The sequence below is a fragment of the Moschus berezovskii genome, chromosome 4 (genome assembly GCF_049115385.1).
Source record: "Moschus berezovskii isolate FMDL1 chromosome 4, NW_MosBer_1.0, whole genome shotgun sequence".
Classification (NCBI taxonomy): Eukaryota; Metazoa; Chordata; class Mammalia; order Artiodactyla; family Moschidae; genus Moschus; species Moschus berezovskii.
In genome coordinates this window covers 27,107,815-27,128,350 of record NC_142463.1, presented here as the reverse complement: position 1 = coordinate 27,128,350, position 20,536 = coordinate 27,107,815, and the positions used below count along the sequence as shown (strand labels likewise).

Below are 20,536 nucleotides of genomic sequence, written 5' to 3'. Positions count from 1 at the left end.
CCAGAGAACTTCGCGTTACCTGCCCGAAAGCGCCTGCGCGCTGAGAACGCCACCCTTGGAGTCACCTGTTGGAGCGCCACGCCCGCTTCGCCTTGCGCATGCGCGATACGCGCCGCACCGGCCGTGGAGTCACGTGTTCGAGCGCGAGGCGTCTCCCGCCGGGGCGCTTCCTGTCACGGCTGCCTCGGCGGCCCGGGGGCCGCGGGAGGCCTGGGCGGTACCCTGCGGGAGGAGGCCCGGGTCGGTTTCGGATCCGCCGCGAGGTATGCCGCGAACCCGCCCTCTGGCGAGGGAGGAGGAGGGGACCGCGGGGGAGATAGAGCCGGCCGGGCAGGGCTGGGCAGGGCGGCGCGTCCTGCCGCGGGAGTGGGTCCCCGGCTTCGCCTCCCCTGCGCACTCCCTGCCCTCCTCTCTCCAGAGCCTGCGTCTGGGTCCAGCACCGCTGCTCCCAGCCGGGTGCCCCCGGAGCCGCAGACTTGGCGGGTCTCGCCGACCCACTCACTCGTGTCCCCGCTCAGTTGACCACCCGCCTTACACCCAAGTCACTGAAATCTGACGCCTTGGAGTCACTCTGAGCGCCTCCTCCCGTGCGCGCACAGCCAGTTAATCTCCGAGTCCTGCTGGTTGTAGCCCTCTAACTCTGGAATCGGTCCACTTCTCTCCCTCCCCAACACCGCCCCCACGGTCCCTCAGCCGGGACCCTTTTCGCCGGGACCGATTCACGATGCTCGGTGTCGAGACGGCTTCCAGCCTGCTTTCTCCCTCCTTCCGTCCCTCCTTCCTTTCTGCAGCCAGGGGTCATGTTTCTGAATCGCCGACCTGATCCCCTCACATCCTTTGCCTTCAGAACGGTGCCCAAACTACTTTAGATTTCAGAGTTTTTCTCATTTGCCCCTTGCTAACATTTTCAGCTTCGCTTGTCTCACACTGTATGCCGCACTAATCCCAGCTTAGTTTCCCTGTGCAAGTCAAGCTGTTGTCACCTCAGAACCATTATCAGGTTGTTCCCTATGTTTGGAATCCTATTCCCCTTCCTCCCCCTCAACATGTCCGTGACTCAGCACAGGCATCACCTTCTCCAAGAAGCCTTTTCTCTCTCTGCTGGATAAGGGCCGTCCGTGGGCAGCCGTGGCGCCTGGCACATCCCTCTTTGGGTTTTGTCCAGTGGTGAGGGGCTTTCCACCTTGTGAATGTTCTTTGAGAGCTGAGGGCATGTCACATCCACTCCTGCCCTCTGGGTGCCTAACACAAGGTCTGATACATAGTAGGTCCAGTGAATGGTGGTGAGATCTCCGAGAGAATCAGAATACCGAGTCAGATGTCTCTAGATCAGAACTGTCCAACATAGCAGTGATGAAAATGTTCATTATTTGTGATGGCCCGTGGTAGCCACTAACTGAGGGACAGAAACTTTAAGTGGATTAAAGCAGCCACATAGGGCAACCATGCTTAACAGCACAGTTTTAGAGCCTATCTGAATCCTGCCAGGCCTTACACCCTCCCTGTACCTGGAGTTTACTTCCCTGATCTGCCTTCTTAGGCCACTCACCGCTCAACCTCTTGGGTTTAATCCAGATTAAATTAGTTCAGTGACTTTTTATTGTGTCTTCTTAACGGTAGCAATAGGCGGTCCCCTCCCTTCCATCTTCTGTGTTGCTTGCTTCAGTGCTCTACTTCCAGCTTAGGTATTTCAGCCTTGGATGTTAAGCATATTAAGCACTGCCTTCTTTCTCTGACTTGGGAGTTTACTAACCACACCTGTTGGGGGCAGGGCTTGTAAGCTGCTCCAGTCTGAGTTTCTTCCACTCCCCACTAGACAGGTATCCAGGCTGCCAAGATGCCAGGGCCAAGACCTCGGAAGGGCCCTCAGGCCAGTGGCCAGGGTGTGGCAGCTGCCAAGCAGGTATGGGTATAGCCTCCTTCACCTTCACTTCTGAGTCAATCTGAGGGTAAGGGTCTCTGACAACTTGGGCAAACTGGGTCACCTGTGTGGTTTCCTTGTTAAGTCTAGCGACTTTGAGCCATGCCTCCTGGAGCTGGCAGAACCCATGGAGACCCTCTGGACCAGCCCCTGGCACACATATGTGGAAGCTAAGGCCTGAACTCTCTTGTGTTTCAACCCAGGCTTCCTCCTGCAATGGCCACCTCCATGTGAACGATCCAGAGAGTTCAGGAAACACCAAAATTTAGGCTGTTCTGATTGAATCTGCCCGCTCACTTTCTCCCTTATATTTCTTTTGGGCCCAAATTTGAGACTTCTTAGCCTACTGTTACTGTCTTAAAAGAGGCAGTTAAGGGAAGTAGTAGGATAAAGGGCATAGACTCAAGTCATAAGACCTCATTTATTTTATTTATTCTTAAAATTTTTTGGCTGCACCTTGTGGCATGTGAGATCTTATTATTGTTTCCTGATGAGGAATCACACCTACTCCCCTTGAAGTAGAAGCACGGAGTCTTAATCATTGAACCACCCAGGGAAGTCCCCTAAGACCTTATTTTAAATTCTAGCCCTGCCACACTTACAGGGCTGTCTCAGTTTCATCTGAACATGGAGATAAAAATAGGACCCCCTTTAGGCAGTGTAGTCACATTCATCAAGGCAGAGAGTAGAGTGGTGGTTCCCTGGGGGCTGGCGCAGGGGAAATGGGGAGTTGTTTAAGGGTGTCGAGTTTCAGTTTTGCAAGATGGTGATAGTAGCTCTGCAACTGTGTGAATGTAGTTAATGCCACTGAATTCTACACTTAAAAATGGTTAAGATGGTACTTTTCATGTTACATGTGTTTTACCACAATTTAAAAGGAAATAGGATCTACCTCAGGATTTTGAAAATTAACTAAGATAGTCACGTAGGCTGCCAGGTACCCTGCCTGGCAGCTGGTGCTGTTATTGTTAGTAATAGTAATGGCAGTGTGATCTTACTGGGTTCTTTGTAGAGTCACCAGGGAGATAAGAGTCCCAAGGAGTAATGTGTCAGGCCTTAGTTTCCCTTTCTGCACATTAGGCCCCACAGGGAGGCACTCAGCTCCTGGGGATTGACTCTGGGGCTGGGCTCCACGGTTCTTAAGACACCTTCTCTGCTCTCAGCTGGGGCTCTTTGTGGAGTTCAGCCCTGAGGACATGCTGCTGGGGGTGGAGGAGGCTGAAGACGACGGGGACCTGGAGGCTGAGTTGCTGGCTCTCACTGGGGAAGCAGGGACCACAGGCAGGAAACCAGCACCCAAGGGGCAGGGTGAGTTTGCCACACTTGGTGTTGGGACCCGGCGGGCTCAGGCAGGTGGTTGGAGGGGCCTTTCCTCACAGCTGGGGAGCCGGCCAGATCACCTGGTCCTTCTGGTATTCATGTCCCTTCTGCAGCATCCCACGGAGAGGCCATCTTGCTCTGCTCACTTACTGTGTGTTGTGTGGGGGGAGCTCACTCCTTCCTGGGTTGCACCCTCTCCCTTTGGACAGTCTGAGTCTCAGCACAGACTGAATCGGTCACACAATGAGTGCACAGAAATTGTATCAAATGAACGAATAAGTGGTATCTTCCTCTCCAGCCTGAAGAGGACAGAGACCTGAAGCCCGGTGGGGGAGGTCAGAGGGAACTAGGAACCCTCAGAGAAAACCATCTCCCATCCCACATGTCCCCGAGCTGAGGACAAGGAGAGGACCCTGAAGGGACTGACTGGTCTGGGAGAACCATGGCCATCACTTCTTTCTCAGTGCAAACCTGCTTTGGGTTTGATGGCCTGGGTTTGAATCTTGGCTCTGCCGTTTACCAAGATTGCCATGTTAGGAAAATTAATAAAGTTCTCAGTTTACTCCTATGTAAAATGGGGATAATATTACCTTTGGGGCAGGGGGAGTGGTACCTGTGCTGCGCGGCTTATCTGATCTTAGTTCCCTGGCTGGGTCCTCAGACGTGAAAGTGTAGAGTTCTCACCACTGGACTGCCAGGGAATTCCCAGTAATGCCTATTTTGTGGAATCACTGGGAAGCTCAGAAGTTAAAATCTTTATTTATGAAAGGTGTGTTTAGGGGGAACAGATGGCTATGTCTGTGAATAACTGCCACAGTAAAAGGGCTGAGAAGGCAGTAACCTGATGCCTGTTGGAGGGCCTGGGAAAGTTTCCCTGCAGAGGTGGGACTGTGGCTGTGGAAGGAAGCTACCTGGGTGTATCTGCCAGTGTGGTGGATTGAAGACCATCCTCTACTCCTCGGAAACCTTTTCTGTGTTGCTCTGACCCTCTGTGACCCTCTTCCCCCAGCCCCCCTGCCTATGGCCCACATCGAGAAGTTGGCAGCGGACTGCATGCGGGATGTGGAAGAAGAGGAAGAGGAGGAGGGGCTGGAGGAGGATGCAGACTTGCTGGTGCGTCTGCCAGGCTGGTGTCGGGGGCTCTGGTCAAGGCGTGGAGGAGGCCTGGGTCTGTCCCTCTGTGTGCTGATGTTGAGCGAGTGCCTTGCTTTCCTGGGCCCTTGTCCTGACTATACGGTGTGATTCGTCTCCTGACATCTGAGCTCTGTACTTGGGGATTCTCAGATCTGGAGGCTTCACTGTTTTGGGGGCTATTCCTGATCAGATTGGAAGGGTGTAGGAATGTTCTGGTAAAGGGGACTTTCAGGCACAGTGAGTGATGCTGGGAAATACGGCTGGAGGAGAGTGTCCTTTATTCTCAGGTCCTGTCGTGGGTATGATCATGAGGCTCCCAACTCTTGGGACCTGTGTCTCCCCAGACGGAGCTGCAGGAGGTCCTGGGTACAGATGAGGAGGCTGGGGCCCTGGATGGTGAGGAGACAGCCAGCCTGGGTGGCCCTGAGGAAGAGAAGGAACAGGAAAACATTGAACCTCCAGTGCAGGCAGCTCTCTTGACAGCTCCAGTCCCAGCAGCTCAGGTAGGTTCTGGAGGTCTCCAGTGTGCCTTTGGCTGTGTCTTTTGTGCCTGCATGCCCGTGTAGAACACACATGGAGCACAGCTTGTCTAGGAATGCTGCAGTAATAACCCTTTCTAGGGCCCTCCTCCAGCAGCTGCCCCAAGCCGAGACTGAGCACGAGAAACTCCTTGGTGGCTGCCGGCCTCAAAGGCCTCTCTGTTCTCCCATACCGCCCCCCACAGCCATTTCCCGGCCTCCACAGATCGTCTGGGCCTCTGTGTTTGCCTCTGACATGGCCTCTGGCCTCTCCATTGAGTCTTTGTCTCTCACCTTGGGGCTTTTAGGCCCTCCTTCTCCTTGAATCCAGGAGCTTCATGTACTGGGGCAGCTTCCTTACACGGAGGGAGTGGCAGGGGCCTAGCTGGCCTTGGAGTGGCCAGGCCCTGAACTGAAATATCCACAGGCTGGAGGGCCCCGGGGGCTGCAGGCCCTGCTGGAGGATCGGATCCGCAACTACCGGGAGGCTGCGGCTAGTGCTAAGGAGGCAGGAGAAGCAGCCAAAGCCAGGCGCTGTGAGCGCGGCCTAAAGGTGCGTTGCGCTCGGCTGGGCACCAGGGCTGGGAGGAGTGAGGCTGAGGGCAGTGAAGGCAGAGGGTGAAGCACCAGAGGAGCTTGGTTCAATGGAGGGGAAGCCTCCCCCCCAGAATGTGGAGGTGAAGCATCCCTGGCCTGTCTTTGGGCAGGCTGCAGTCCATGGTGGCTGGCTAGGTTTCTGGTTCTTTTCCCTCTCAGACACTGGAGTCCCAGCTGGCTGCTGTGAGGAAAGGCAGGAAGATCAGTGAGGATGAGATCCCGCCTCCAGTGGCCTTGGGCAGGAGGCCCCTGGCCCCCCAGGAAACAACCGACAGGAGCCCTGAAGCAGAACCCCCAGCTGCCCCCTCCGTGGAACCAGGTATCTGGAGACAGTCAGATCCCATCCTAGTTCCCAAGGTTAGGGCCCGTGGCCTGCCTCCGCATCCTGCCGTTGTCCGTGGCCATCAGTCACAACTTCCCTAAGACGTTCTCGGGCTAGCCAGACCTGGAGGCACTGGAAACCTTCTTTGACCTTGATACTTTCTCTTGTTTCTCCATAGACAACCTCTCCCAGCCTGAGACGAGCCTCTTGGGCAGCCCTGGTATTTCTGCCCCACCCGACTCAGACACAGACCCACGGGCCCTGCTGTTGGCGCGACAGAGAGAGTACAAAGTGGCTGCTCTGAATGCCAAGCGGGCTGGAGACCTAGACCGTGCCCGAGAGCTCATGAGGGTTGGGAAGGTACGGCATTTGATTCAGAGGCCCTGTGTCCAGCCCCTCATTGCACAGATGTGAGCAGTGACCTGGCCAAGCTACAGTGAGACTAGTCTGCAGGGGGTTCAGCCCAGATCCTTGGGGTTCCCTGGCTTATGTTCCCGCCTGTTCCTACCGCAGAGATTTGGTGCTGTCCTGGAGGCCCTGGAGAAGGGGCAGCCTGTGGACCTGAGTGCCATGCCCCCGGCACCAGAGGGTCAGTATCAGGGTGGTGGGGGGAGCCTGCTTAGGCTAGGGCTGGGGCTGGCCAAGCACCCCTACCCATACCTACACCTCTGCTCTGGATTCCCCAGACCTGAAGCCCCTTCCACAGGCTTCCCAAGCCCCCACAGCGCCCTCAGATATACCCCCGGCAGTGGAGCGAGTGCACCCAGTGATGGCCTCTGACATCCCAGCAACCCCAGGTAGGACTGGGGACACTGTGGAGTGGGGACCTGTGGGGAGGCAGGCAGAGCTGATGCTGTCTCCTTTCTCCTTTCAAGTGGCTCCTGCTGAGCCACAGACAGTGCTGGATGCCCTGCAGCAGAGGCTGAACAAGTATCGCGAGGCAGGCACCCAAGCTCGGGGCAGTGGGGATGAGCGCAAGGCCCGGATGCACGAGCGCATTGCCAAGGTGGGCTGCAGCCTCCCTCCTTGACCAGCTGCTGTCCATCTGCTCCCTGGTCTTTGAGTCTTCATCTTGTCTGTGTGTCTCTGGGGCTCTCCTTCCTCCTGGGGCTGCTGTCTCGCCTTCCTCTTCCTGCTTCTGCCTGAGCGGAGCCTGTGACCGCTGCCCCCTATAGTCTTCTCCCTCCCTTCTCTTGCAGCAATATCAAGATGCCATTCGAGCCCACCGGGCAGGACGGAAAGTTGACTTTGCCGAGTTGCCTGTTCCTCCAGGTGAGTGGGGTTTGGCCTGGGGGCTCATGAGGTCTCTGAGCAGGATGGAGGGGAGGGAAAAATGATTTCTCACACCTCATCCTCCACCCTGGGGAACCACCCATCCCAGCCATGCCCAGGAAGACCCCAACAGGACCCACAGCAGCCTGATGCGTCCTCAAGGCTTCCTGAACCCTCTCCCAGTGTCTCTCTCCTGCAGGATTCCCCCCTATACCTGGCCTGGAGCCCACCATGACTACTGAGGAGGATATGATGGCAGCTACTTTAGCAGCTGCCCAGAAACTGGCCTCCTCAGAGGACACAGCCCCAGTAGAGGAAGAGGAGGATGAGGACAAGGTTTGGCTGAGGGCCCAAGACTCCAGGGACTGGTGGGGGAGATAGCCGATGAGGGGTAAACCCAGACATTGGTGTCCATACTAACAAGCCCAGCAAGGTAGATATTTTTGCTTTTATTTTATGGAGAAAAAAATTTGGGCTAGGGCACCCAGGCTAGGAATTAACAGAGTTGGATTCAGACCGAGGTCTTTCTGACTTCAGAGCCCAGTTCGATCCCCTTTCCCCTACTCTCTCACATTGGGAGGTTAGCGCAGAGAATTTTTGAGACTTCTGGTTCTGAGATTCTCTAGGGTCCATGAGGGAAAGCCATTCCTCTCAGGTCACACACTGAGTAGTACAGCGTTATGAAGAGGACCTGAGTCAGGGAACTGCCGTGGCCAGGGCGGGGAACAGAACCCCTGTGATGGCCTCCTGGGCACCTGCAGGATGAGCCCCCAGCCCAGGCCCCAGTGGCCAAGAAGCCAGCACAGCCTGTCGTCGCTTCATCGCGGCCCCTGCCTGAGCCCAAGGCCTCGAGCTCTAAGGAGGCACTGAGTCCGTCTGGTGAGCTGCGGAGAAGAGCGGTGGAGGGGGAAGGCTGCAGTGAGAGGTGGCATGGCTCTCACCTGTGTCCCCTCCCTCCAGCACGAGAGCAGCTGGCCCTGCTGGAGGCACGGAAACTGCAGTACCAGCGGGCAGCCCTGCAGGCCAAGCGTGGCCGGGACCTGGAGCAGGCCAAAGCCCATCTGCGTGTGGCCAAATCCCTCGAGGCTCAGATCACCCAGGTGCGAGCTGGTCGCCCTGTGGACCTCTCCAAGGTGAGTGTCGCCTGGTTAAGCAGCAGGACTTCTCTGGCAGAGAGGTGGGTGGCAGTCTTGATGAGCAAGACTGTGAACAGGGTTGCTTGGAGGAGGTGGGACTTGAATAGGATGTGGTGACAGCTGAGAACTCTTTTGCTTATGTGTCTCCCTGTCCCGTGACCCCAAGAGAGCCCCGGGGGCCTGCCTGTGGTGAGAGGTGACCAGGCCAGGCAAGGCCAGTGAAAAACAGAGCATTGCACTGGGATAGGATGGCAGGCAATGAGTTCGCATCACTTGAGGTTACTGGAAGGTGGAGAAACATTTAGTTTAGATTTCTGGTCTGTTTGGCTCAGTAGAGGAATAATTTGACTCTTGAGGGCCCCTGAGGGGCCTTGTGACCTGGGCAGGTACCTTCACCCTTAACGGATGAGGAGGGTGACTTCATCCTGATCCACCATGAGGACCTGCGACTCTCTCAGAAGGCTGAAGAGGTGTATGCCCAGCTACAAAAAATGCTTCTGGAGCAACATGAGGTCAGTCTTCCCCTTCCAGTGCCCATAGCCTCCCCTTGGCAAAAGGCAAGATAGGGTTCACATTCTAGCTCTTCAGCTAGAAGAGCTAGCCAGGAGGCTGTGAGATCTTGGGTAAGGAATTTCTCTTCTCTAAACCACATTTTCCTTATCTGTAAAATAGCATGATTAATACCCCTCTTGCAGGGCTATGAAGTTCAAACAACAGAGTGGAGGGGGAATTACTTTGAAGATGGGAGAAAGAAGTGTTTGAGGCGTGTATGTATATTTCGGTGTATCTGTCTGAATGGCTGCCTGCAAGCCTGGTTGCTGAAGTGATGAGGAAGAAGAGGAATTTGCTAAGCCTAATTTGGGGGAATGGCTATCCCCAGTAGAGGAAACAGCAAAAACTTAGTGCAATGGGACTTGGGAACAGTGACCTTGTGTTACTATGTTGGAGAAGGAGAGGGGTAAGGCTACAGAAGCTTGGAGCTTTCAGAAGCCAGGCCTTGAAGACCAACTTAGCTGGGTCCTGTTCTGGACCATGGAGTCACTCTGAACCCCCATTTTCAGAAGTGTCTGCTGTTCTCCAAGCAGTTCATGCACCAGGGCAATGTGGCTGAGACCACCCGGTAAGTGCAGGGCGGGGGCTAGAGCTTGTGGGGTAGGGAGCAGGAAATGAGCACTGCCACGCTGATGTGCACACCTTTTCCTGCCAGGTTTGAGAAACTTGCTCAAGACCGCAAGAAGCAGCTTGAGATCCTGCAACTGGCCCAGGCCCAAGGCCTCGACCCTCCCAGCCACCACTTTGAGTTGAAGACATTCCAGACTGTGAGGTATCAAAGCCTAAGGGAGGCTGTGGCTCCATGCAGGACTGGGCAAGAGGCTGGGAGCCAGGGGTGGAGACTTAGGCCCCTTTAGTGAGGCTGCTTAGGCTTGGCCTTGACATAGGCCCTGGGGCTGGAGAGGGTCAGGGTGTGGTGCCTGCTTGTGAGGAGGGGCTCGGAGCTGTGTGGTCGCTGGGGCAGGAGCCCTGTACTAGGGTCACAGACCGAGGGCCTTCACTCCAGCGCTGCTGCTCAGACTCAGACAAGTTTTGCCTCCCTGGGCCCACTCTCTTCTTGGCCGCCACCCAGCTGGATAGGCAGGCATTGGAAGAGGGAACCTTTTTCCACTGCTCTCCTTCACTTTGTTTTCCTTGCTTCCCGGCCCTAGGATCTTTGCAGAACTCAACAGCACAGAAATGCATCTGATTGTTGTCCGGGGAATGAACCTCCCAGCCCCTCCAGGTAGCCCTGGGGCCCCCCCTACTCTCTTGTTAAGACACTCCAGCCCTGGCCAGTGGGAGGCACTGGCTCTCCCTCTGCGTCAAGTGCTGAGGCTCCTGGCTACTCCCTGTGACCCTGACTCGTCCTCTTCCTTCCTAGGGGTGACCCCTGACGACTTGGATGCTTTTGTGCGGTTTGAGTTCCACTACCCTAATTCGGTGAGGTTCCAATAGCAGTAGGGTCCTGTGAACTCCAACTTCCCTTCCAAGGCCCTTTGTGCTTTTTCTCCCCATCCCTTGGTCTCATTCCCTCTAGGGGTCCCTTCCCTCAGCACTGATGTAGACCAGAGCTCCTGGGCCTGTATCTCTGTTTTTTCAAGCTGTCCTGACTTCTCTCTTCTCACTGCTTTAGGACCAGGCTCAAAAAAACAAAACAGCTGTGGTGAAAAACACAAACTCTCCAGGTAAGGACCTACATGAGGGCTGCTTCCTCCTGCCCCTCCCCCCATACATGTGTGCAGCACTTGTGTTTCCAGAGTAGTTTCAGATTTATTCTCTTGGTCTACTTACCTTGGGAGATAAAGGCAGGTATTAGTTGGGGAAGCTCAAGCTCAGAGAGGTAAAGGGATTTGCTTAGGGTCTTAAAGCAAGGAGGTGGTGGAAATGGGACTTGAGTCCTGGAATCCTGACTCCACCTTCCCATTTCGATATGATCTGCATATCAACAGATCTCTAACAAGAACTGTCCAGGTAAGTTTCAAAGCCAGGAGTTGGATGCTCTACCTCCCTCTGGTGGCAGTGACTCTCAATTGCAGGCGGAAAGACAGAATGGAGGCAAGCCCTGGGCCAGTTTCCGATGGTCAGGAGATCCCTGCGAGCCAAGTCCCTCCTCCTTCTCCCCCTCTTGCAGAATTTGATCAACTCTTCAAATTAAATATCAACCGAAACCACCGGGGCTTCAGGAGAGTGATTCAAAGCAAAGGAATCAAGTTTGAAATCTTCCACAAAGGGTGAGGGCCCGTTGGTCACACTGCCAAGCTGGGCTGGGAGGAAGGATTGGCTTCTGTTGCTGCCACTGCCCCTGCTACTATTCAGTTTTCTTGTGCTGGTTTTAGCCAGCTCATTTCTGCTGTCCTTGCCCAGTCCAGTCCTCTGCTGACTCTTGGCTTTCCAGATCCTTCTTCAGAAGTGACAAGCTGGTCGGCACAGCCCACCTGAAACTGGAACGGCTGGAGAATGAGTGTGAGATCAGAGAGATTGTGGAGGTAAGGTGGGCAAACTGGAGGACTTGGCAAGAAAAGGGCCAACGTTCACTGAATATCAGTCCCTGTTGTAGGTTTTTTGGTGCCTGTTAATTTAAAAATATCCCTAAGTGTGGTGTAGAGTGTGTGCTATTCCCATTTCACAAATGATGAAATTCAAAGGGTCTTAGAAAATTTCATTGTGTCAGAAAGGAAATAGCTATACTCTTTCCACAACACTCTGAGCTATCCATGTTCCCTTGAGGGGCCTGATCATGGCTGTCAGTGTGGCACACACGAATTCCTAGGTATCTGGGAGCAGGTTTTGGTTGAGGCAGTTGTGGCAACATGATGAAGTAGAACAAACTCTGGACATAAAGTTGATAAGGTATTTCCAAGGAAGGACCTACCAGAATGCAGCTAGTCTGCTTAGGAATCAACCCCAGACAACTCCTTAAGCTGCCCCGAACTCACTGAATTTCACAGGGATGTGACCCTGACAATAGCAACTAAGATCCACAGAGAAGGGTCTCTGGCAGAGCTGGGCCCAGACCTTGGCTGGTGCCTTCATAGGCTGAGGCTTTTCCTGCTACATTGCCTCTGCCTGCTTGGGAGAGTTGTTCTTAAGTGGGGCCTGCTTTGTATCAGCCCAGTGAGGTTGGGCAGACTTCAGAGCCTGTAGCACTGCTTTATGCTCCAGCTGCCTCTTCTCCTGCACAGGAGGAAGCAGCACGGTGGGTGAAAAGGAAGGCGTGTCCTGACCTTGTTGCACAGTGAACCGTGTGACTGTATCCCTCATGCCATCTGTGAACCGAGGGTTTGGGCTCAGTGTTTTCAGACTGTGCCTTGAAGCCAGAGCATTTCTTCTAGGAGTTGCCGGGGGACTGTGGGGCAAACTGAGTAAGCACAGCTCTAGATTTCTCACCTCCACTTCAGAGCACTGGTGCTTATTTGGATTGATGTATTTTCTGAGACTTACCTAAAACCACCGAACCCAAACAGCAGGAGGTTGGGGTTGTCCTGAAATACAGACTCTTCTGTTGACACGCAGGATCCTTCAGCTCCTCTCTCACCTTGTGAGCACAGGGAGCTGCTGGTCCCCGCCCAGCCTCTCAGTTACCATCTCCCTTTCCGCGGTCCTCACAGGTCCTGGATGGAAGGAAGCCCACTGGGGGAAAGCTGGAGGTGAAGGTGAGGCTGCGGGAGCCTCTCAGTGGCCAAGACGTGCAGATGGTCACCGAGAACTGGCTGGTCCTGGAGCCCAGGGGCCTGTGAGGTGGGCAGCTCTCTGGGCCCTTAGAACCTCTGCCTGGGCCCCATGGGAACCCTTCCGGTACTCAGCTCATATCTAAGGAGAAAACCAGGGAATTTCTCATCTGTGAGGAAGACCAAGAGGCAAAACTTGGGTTGGGCTCAGGCTGGTTCACGAGCTTCAGTAGAACTGGGGAAGGAAGTTAACCCTCCCAGGTCTGTTGTCAGGAAACCCTTCCTAAAATCTACTTGTACACTCACTGCAGTTTAGACTTCTTGTGCTTTGTGCCCTTGTGCAACAGAGGGTCAACTGTGGCGTGGGGTGAGGCCAGCGACTCTTCTCCAGCTTTCCCCCCTGGGCTTTGCTGGCTACAGAAGTCTTTGTACATAAAGGAGATGCTGCTATACCAGCACCAAAGACCTGTTAATCACGTGCATTATTGACCACGGCTCTGGTCTTTCCTGTTGCTGGCTTCTCCCCAGACCTCCACCAAAGCAGGCTGGATTCCAGGATTTCCCCCTCCCTCTCTGTCCGAGCAGGGCAAGGACAGCTTCATTGCTGTGCCATGGAGCCTTGTAACCCACCCCTTAACCCCTGTGAATCAGCTGTTTGCAACTTGCCCCAGCCCCCAGTTGCACCATTTCTAGACGTGCCTTTAAAAGATAAAACTTAAGGGATGGGAAAGCGCGAGTGTGATCTGGAACCCCCTCCCCCATAGGGTGGGGCAGGGTTCTGTGACTCCAGTTGGTCAGCAGCCACCTGTCCCACACAACTCAGTTGACCCCAGCCCTGCCTGTGCCTTGTCTCCTGACAGCTGCTGCCGCAGCCTCCCTGCTTCCCAACGCTCTCAGTGGAATTTTGTTCAGGACTGTGTGGTGGGAAGTGAGAGCAAGGTTATCTTGCGTTAGGTCCATGTACCTGAGACTGAAAGACGGTTAACTGAGGAAGAAAGTGAAAAAATTTATATATATATAAATATGTAAAATGTAACTGATTTTATTTAAGAAACTAGGTCTAATTCATTGTAGGGGATTTACGTTCTCACAAAATAACCATCAAAGTCTTAAACAAAAGCCCTGCTCCTCCCTGTCACTGCTCCCCCCCCGCCCCCACCCCTGTCACTTTAAAAGCCAGAGTGGCAGTAACATTTGTTAATTGACAGAAACTGCAGCTATGGCTTCTCTTCGGAGACAGGGCAGGAGAAGCCTTGCCTCTTCATCTGATCATCTAGGAAATCCCTAAATTTCTTCCCAATAAATTTTTTGGATTTATTTTTGTGAACAGATGAAGATCATGGAGGGATTTATGTCAACATTTGCAGTAGATTTAATGTTCAAAACTGCAGTAGTCTACATCTCTTAGAAATAAACTTTAACACCCCATCTTTCCTCCCCTTTCTTTGAAACATTAAGTTTAACAAAGCATTCCTGAAGATAGTATTTTTAAGGCTCCACATGAAGCAGATACATTCAACTTACTGATGATTGTAGTCCTGCAAACACACAAGTTTGGGATTGAGCTTTTGTGTGTGCGTCTTTTTCTGGGATGCAGCTGGACCACACTTCCCTGCCCTTAAGAGCAGAGCTTATAGTGTAACAACAGGGACAACAGATAACTTCTGAGAGCTAGAAAGCTAGTATAGCTAGAAGGCTAATCTTAACTTACTAAAAATTCCATAGATGTGAGACCTAACACTTAAATGCAGTCGTGTGTCACACAAGCAGCCATCTAGAATGAAAAGGAGGGCTGTCAGCCCTCATAAGGTGGCCTAGAGCAGAGAGGGAAGCTGAAGAGGGTTCCTGACTCAACCTGGTCTTCCCCTTACCGTTTGTAAGTGCTCAGAAGGCTTGAAGTTTCCGAACAGTACTGGGAATGTTTAAACTCAGTCCTCTGCTAGAAATTGGATAGCAAATTTTTTTCTGTGGTTCAAAGATTTCCCATCATAACCTGTTCAATTTCATTCTGCTTCACTGCCCTTTGCTTTTTGGAAACCAGAACCGCCAGGCTGAGAGAGGCAAGGCAAAGCCGCCCACTGGACTTAGAGACTGAGGTTCTTAAAAGACCTTTGTTGTAGCCCAGGCATGCAGGGGTCACTGGCATGGGAGGAGCCTTCCCAGCCTCATCTTGTGCTAAGATTTATCCAAATACAGCAATTCAGCAGTGCAGATTAGTGACTTGTGGGCAGTTGGGAACCAGCCCCGACCCAAATAATTTTTAAAATTTAAAAATTTCTTTTCAATTGTATAGGACATACTTTCTTCTGAATACAATATGGAAGGAATTTATCTTAGAATCAGGAAGTCTTGCTCACAATTAAAGGGCAAACTAGTTTGCATTTTATTACTTTCCTTTCTCACGGTTCTATTCTGAAACCTACATTGTTGCATCCCAGTTTTTGAGTGCTTGTTTTCCAAATACTTGAGGGCAGTTTTTAAACACTCTTTTACCCCTTAAGTTAAGGCAGCTGCTTTGAAGATGAAACTATGGGGCTGAGACTGGCAGAAGGCAGCGCCAGGAAACTTGCTCCTGGTTCAGTTCCATCACAGATGGATTCTTCCCTTTTAGCCTCAGCTTCCCAAACTCTCAAATGGACATTCTCATTCCTCTTATGCTCCTTTTCCCTTCTAGCTACATTATAGTCCTCCAAATCCCATTACCGTCATTATTAAAAGTATTTCAGCATTATTATTAAAACAAACAACTATCACAGACTTTTTCTAGAAACTGTTCAGCAGATTTCTTATTGTCTGAAGTGCATTAAATGCATAAATTATTCCCCAAATGACTAGTTATGATAGAAGAAAATTTAGTTGGAAATTCTGGGCTCACCAGCATTCAGGAACCAGTGTAGATGAGGGAAAACACTAGATGAGAACTTATGCAGGGCAAAGTTCAGTTTATCTACAGCCCTAGAGACCAATCATAAAGGAAATGAACTTTGAATATTTACTGTAAGGACTGATGGTGAAGCTGAAGCTCCAATACTTTGGCTACCTGATGTGAAAGAGCTGACTCATTGGAAAAGATCCTGATGCTGGGAAAGATTGAGGGCAGGAGGAGAAGGTGGTGACAGAGGAGGAGACAGTTAAACAAACATGTCAATGGACGTGAATTTGAGCCAATTCCAGGGGATACTGGAGGACAGGGGAGCTTGGCATCATGCTGCAGTTTGTGGCATTGCAGAGTCAGACGTGACTGAGCGACTGACCAACAAGAGTCCAGTAGGTGCTCAGATACATGTTGATTTAAAAAAACTGGAGAAACTACTTTGCCTAGCATTTGGTGAGAATTTGGTAATTTTTTTAAAATGTAGTATTACCAGAATGGCAGTTCTGTTCCTCATTATAGGATCTCTATATCTCAATCTGAGTTTACATTATAGAAGAATCTGCCTTATTTAGAAACATGATGTTTCCAGTTCTATACAGCATACAGTATATAAAAAGTGAAACCAGGGAAAACAGTAAACTAGCCTTGGCTATCTTATGTCCAATTCCACAAGATGATTTCATTAAAGGATATTTTATGCAATTGAGAATGGACCCAACTCTGCAAGGCCAGAGTCTGTTCTTAGAATATAAAGGTTTGCACTGATCTGGAAGAAACGTGTACAGCAGCAAGGTCTGTTTAGCTGAGAAGGAGGAAAGGTAACTCCTATAGGACAGAACCAAGAGAGCCAGCTCCTGTAGAAGCTCCAGTTCAGACCAAGCTGGATGTTGGACCCCAAGTTCCTACTACCCGTTAACAAGTGCATCCTGTGCCTCTCAGGTTTAGGGGGTGACAGTCCAGGGCTTGGTCCTCACAAGCTGGTGTTCAGCGGGCACCCGTTCTTCCTTTGGAAGCTCCTGGTCTATGGGAAAGGTTACAATCCCAGCCCTCTGCAGCCACCATCAGTGAAGCCTATGAAGAGGCAGATGTAGAATGTGGATTTTCCCTTCCGCCCCAACAGAAGAGGGATAAACCTTGGGCTTCCCCAGTGGCTCAGCAGTAAAGAATCCAATGCAGGTTCAATCCCTGGATCAGGAAGATCCCCTGGAGGAGGGCATGGCACTCCTCCAGTATTCCTGCCTGGAGAATCCCATGGATAGAGGAGTCTGGTGGGCTATAGACCATGGGGTCACGAGAGTTGGGCAGAACTGAGCGACTAAACAAAAACAACAGACACCTTTGGGCCTCAGAAAACAGCTACTAACCTAAAGGGAGTTCCACAGTCCGTAACTGCCAAGTACTAGGACAAGCCCCAGCCACTGGGGAGCAGCCTGTCACTGTCTCAGACCTGCACCACCTTCTAGGGGATTCTTGGAGCTGTGCTTTCACTGTAGAAGGACCAGCCTCCCGCTTGGCCTGGGGTTGTAGAAGATGCCAGTGACAAAGAAGTGAGCTGCCCTAGAGCAGTGTTTTTCAAATTGTGGGTTGTGAAATCTATTTGGTCTGACTAAAATTTTTAATTAAGGAGAAAATGATCAGAATGCATCATATATGTCATAGGTAAAACCAAATCTTGGCTTCTAATACCACTTCCACTAAAAAAAACACCCAGCTGATTCCAAGGCTGGGACAGGGTAAGCATAACATGGTGCTGGGGCATCTTGTTAGGCCAGAAAAGGAAGTGTTAAGAAGCAGGAGCATGTCACAAGGATGTGGAAGTGTACCTAAATAATGAAGCAGAACCATTCAAAGAGTAATCCCAAGTCCGTAATGAAAGTTAATTAAATGAATAAATAAGAAAGAAGGGCTTTGGGAACTTTCTTGGCAGTTCAGGGGTTAAGACTCCATACTTCCAATGTAGGAGATGAGATTACAATCCCTGGTTGGGGAACTAAGATCCCACATGCTGTGCAGTGCAGCACTCCCCCGGCCCCCCACACACAAATAAGACAGGGACATTACAGTGAAAGTGAAGTGAGAGTTGCTCAGTCATGTCTGACTCTTTGCAGTCCATGGAATTCTCCAGGCCAGAATACTGGAGTGTAGCTCTTCCCTTCTCCAGGGGATCTTCCCAACCCAGGGATCAAACCCAGGTCTCCTGCATTGCAGGAGGATTCTTTACCAGCATTAAACTTTTATATATATATATATATTTATATATATATAAAGAAGGATGTTTGCTCATAGGTAAATCAAGTGCAACTAATAGGAAGTGCTGGAATTGAAAAACCTCGTAGCCATCATAATAAAAGATCAATTCAGGCAAGAAACATCAGAATGCTAATTCTAAGGGGACATTTCAATAAGATCTCCACATGGTCACAGAGTATCTCTACACAAAGCAGTTATTTGTTCCAAGAGGGGAAATATCCAGTGGAGAAACCAGACAACACCTTGACCAGGTAAAAATTTATCAATGAGGAGCAGGACACACACCTAAGTGACCCACGATGTGATGTCCCAAGAAGGACGCAACATCACTTGGGTAGGATTCTGGCCAAGAATGCATAATTCATCTAATTCTGAGGAAATACCAACCAAATTAAAAATGGGGCATTTTCTGTTAAATGAGTTGGAGGAACCTATATTCACCAAAAATATCAATGACATAAAAAATAAAGGTGAGTCATGACAGAAACTTAACCATGTCTGATCTAGGCTGGAAGCTTCACTGGATGGGAAGGATGCTGTGAAGGACGTTCTTGGACAGATGCTGGGTTAAAGTGTCAAACTGAAGTGGAGCCTGTCCTGTGGTGATGTGAGAGGATACCCTTATCTGTAGCATTAACGTACTTAGGGGTGAAGGACTTCGATGTATGCAATGTACTTCTCAAGTGCCTCAGTTTTTTATGGAGAGAGAAAAGGAGAGAAAGGAACACTGATAAGTTAATCTGTAAATAACAGGTGAATCTGGGAAAGCATACATAGGTGTTTTTTTTTTTTTAACTTGCCAGTTTCCTGGAAGTTTAAATTATTTCTCAATAAAATATTTTTTAAAATACCTCCAATGAAGAGAGCTCCCTGGTGGTCCAGTGGTTAGGAAGGACCTGGCACTTGCACTGCAAGGACCGTATGATTCAATTCCTGGTCAGGAAACTAAGATCCTATAAGCCATGTGGTGACACCAAAAATAAATAAAATGCTTCTAATGTGTATTATAACTAGAAACATCTTGGGTATAATCTGTCAGCTTTCACAGAAAGGTCCAGTTCAGTGTCTGTCATTCAGTCTGGCAGGTCTTGAGAGAACCTGAACTCGGCTTTACTATTCAAGTGACCTCATTTATACTGAGTCGCCCTTCTTTGGATAGAAGAGAGAGAATCCTTTGGGTCTTTGATTCACTTCATGAATAATCTAGGGGGAAAAATACCTAAATGTGACTTCGTGAGGTTGCTGTAATGTATCTGGGACAAGATCAGTGTGAACTGTCCTTTTTACATCAATTCTGTATAAAGAGTTCAAGACTAATGTTTCATTTTTTTATTTCCCTTCTGCCCTCCCACCCACCCTTGGTGATGGCTGTACCCATTTGAGCATTTCTGAGCACAAAACCAAAAGTAAGTCTTAAAACAGAGGAGCAGAATTCTTGTCTAAACAGTAACAGGAGGGGATTAGCTGCAAGGATAGCATAACTGTTGTGCAGTAACAGAAGCTGCCCAGATCTTCTTGGTGGACAATGCATAGAAGACTTAGAATTATGGAACATCTGTCCCTCCACCACCCCTTCCCACCCCTGTCCCCAACCCCACTCCCACCCCACCCCCCATTAATAGTGTTAACAAAAGCTTAATTTTCCAGTTCTAAAGTGCAAATGATTTGGGTATGACTGCTGTTGCAACAGGTCTGAACAGAAAACAATGAAGTCCTCTCTGTCTACGCGATGTTTTCCAGAATATAAAAGATGAGTTCCATGACGATGGGGCCCTCACTGAGCTGGCAGGCCCCTCCATGGATCACCGGCACCAGAGCACTGTCCAGATCGTTCATGTACTGCGAGGGAAGGGGCTGGCCATTGCTCCCTGCTTGATAGCCAACCTACACCGTGGAAAGAAGGGGATGACAGGTTACTGGACAGAGAAGACTTCTCCAGGGGACTGAGGGCCAAGGAGGCTGAGCAGGAAAGGAGATGTCCTTTTTGGCCAGGGGCTCGACACTGGCAGTAAACACAAACTTCTTCTCTTCCTTAGAACTGTCACTATCATCCTATCATATATTCATCCTGCCCCTACCACCTGGTAGCTGTGAGACCTGGGGCAAGACAATTAACCTGTTATGGTCTCAGTTTCCCAGGAAGGGAGGTTGGGGCACAGAGAGGTGTGGAATGCCAGCAATAGTACATAAACCTTTGGTTGTGGAAGTTAAAATGAGAAATATACTGGGTAAACTCCCTACAGGAACTGAACACCTGTCCTTCCATCCATTTCTCCACATACCATTTTTTAAACACCTAAAACACAAGAATTCAAGCATGAATGTAAACAGGGCCCCTGCCCTCAAGAGCCCCACATATTTAGTAGAAAAAAATGCTTGTTGTTATTTTATGTGAAGTAATCTCTCTCCAGTCAGATTATCAGTACCATTTGGGGAAGGACTGTAATACTCATATTACCCTGACATGCTTAGTAAAGCATTGGGCAAGACCATAAGTAGAAAATAACTATCTGCTGACTGATGACTAGTCAAGAAATGCAGCTAAACATATGACCTTTCACGTTTTCCCTGATAATGACACAACTGCATCAAAGCAGGAGCACTGGGACATGTCACAGGGATCTAAAATCCAAAAGAGCGACTTCCCTGGCTGTCCAGTGGTTACGAATCTGCACTCCAAATGAAGTCGATCCCTGGGTCAGGGAACTAGGATCCCACATGCCTCCCCAAAATAATAAATAAAAAATAAAATCCAAAGGAAATGGAGAGAGATTAGAGTGCTGGGCCATATGGAAGAGACGCTGGGCCAAAGAACTGAGGGCAGGCTGCACTCAGACTGGGCTGTGACTGTGCAGAGCACACAGGTTAGTGAGACGGGGAGGAAAGTCCGGCTGCAGGAGACCCGCACTGACGGGAAAGCTAATGGGGAAATGGTTCAGGTCATATCCACCAACTAGCATGGTAACGTTGGCAGTAAGAGAAACACAAG

At 50.7% G+C, this 20,536-nt stretch overlaps 2 protein-coding genes across 9 annotated transcripts in view; one reads left to right on the top strand and one right to left on the bottom strand.

Annotated features, from left to right (window-relative positions):
- Nucleotides 1–114: 114 nt before the first annotated feature.
- CC2D1B (coiled-coil and C2 domain containing 1B) lies at nucleotides 115–19,425 on the top strand. 4 transcript variants are annotated; one of them, XM_055404018.2, is made up of 25 exons: nucleotides 115–263; nucleotides 1,817–1,903; nucleotides 3,085–3,229; nucleotides 4,251–4,354; nucleotides 4,720–4,878; nucleotides 5,321–5,446; nucleotides 5,650–5,809; nucleotides 5,991–6,172; nucleotides 6,326–6,401; nucleotides 6,499–6,609; nucleotides 6,688–6,818; nucleotides 7,012–7,084; nucleotides 7,284–7,420; nucleotides 7,846–7,963; nucleotides 8,045–8,217; nucleotides 8,607–8,732; nucleotides 9,282–9,340; nucleotides 9,428–9,544; nucleotides 9,924–9,997; nucleotides 10,136–10,194; nucleotides 10,388–10,439; nucleotides 10,886–10,985; nucleotides 11,150–11,240; nucleotides 12,363–12,492; nucleotides 19,288–19,425. In XM_055404018.2, the coding sequence occupies exons 2-24, from the start codon at nucleotides 1,838–1,840 to the stop codon at nucleotides 12,489–12,491; spliced, it is 2,568 nt and encodes an 855-aa protein (XP_055259993.2). In that variant the 5' UTR covers nucleotides 115–263; nucleotides 1,817–1,837; the 3' UTR covers nucleotide 12,492; nucleotides 19,288–19,425. The 4 variants fall into 4 exon arrangements, with proteins under 4 accessions (XP_055259993.2, XP_055259990.2, XP_055259991.2 ...); XM_055404015.2 differs by lacking the exon at nucleotides 19,288–19,425 and adding an exon at nucleotides 18,055–19,008; XM_055404016.2 differs by lacking the exon at nucleotides 19,288–19,425 and adding an exon at nucleotides 13,631–17,600.
- The window catches only part of ZFYVE9 (zinc finger FYVE-type containing 9), a 189,735-nt gene continuing 188,331 nt past the window's right edge, over nucleotides 19,133–20,536 (bottom strand). For all 5 annotated transcript variants that reach the window (XM_088835291.1, XM_088835290.1, XM_088835292.1 and 2 more), the window contains one exon: nucleotides 19,133–19,431. In XM_088835291.1, coding sequence (XP_088691417.1) covers nucleotides 19,270–19,431 — 162 coding nt within the window. In that variant the 3' untranslated portion in view covers nucleotides 19,133–19,269. The remainder of the gene's footprint in view (nucleotides 19,432–20,536) is intronic.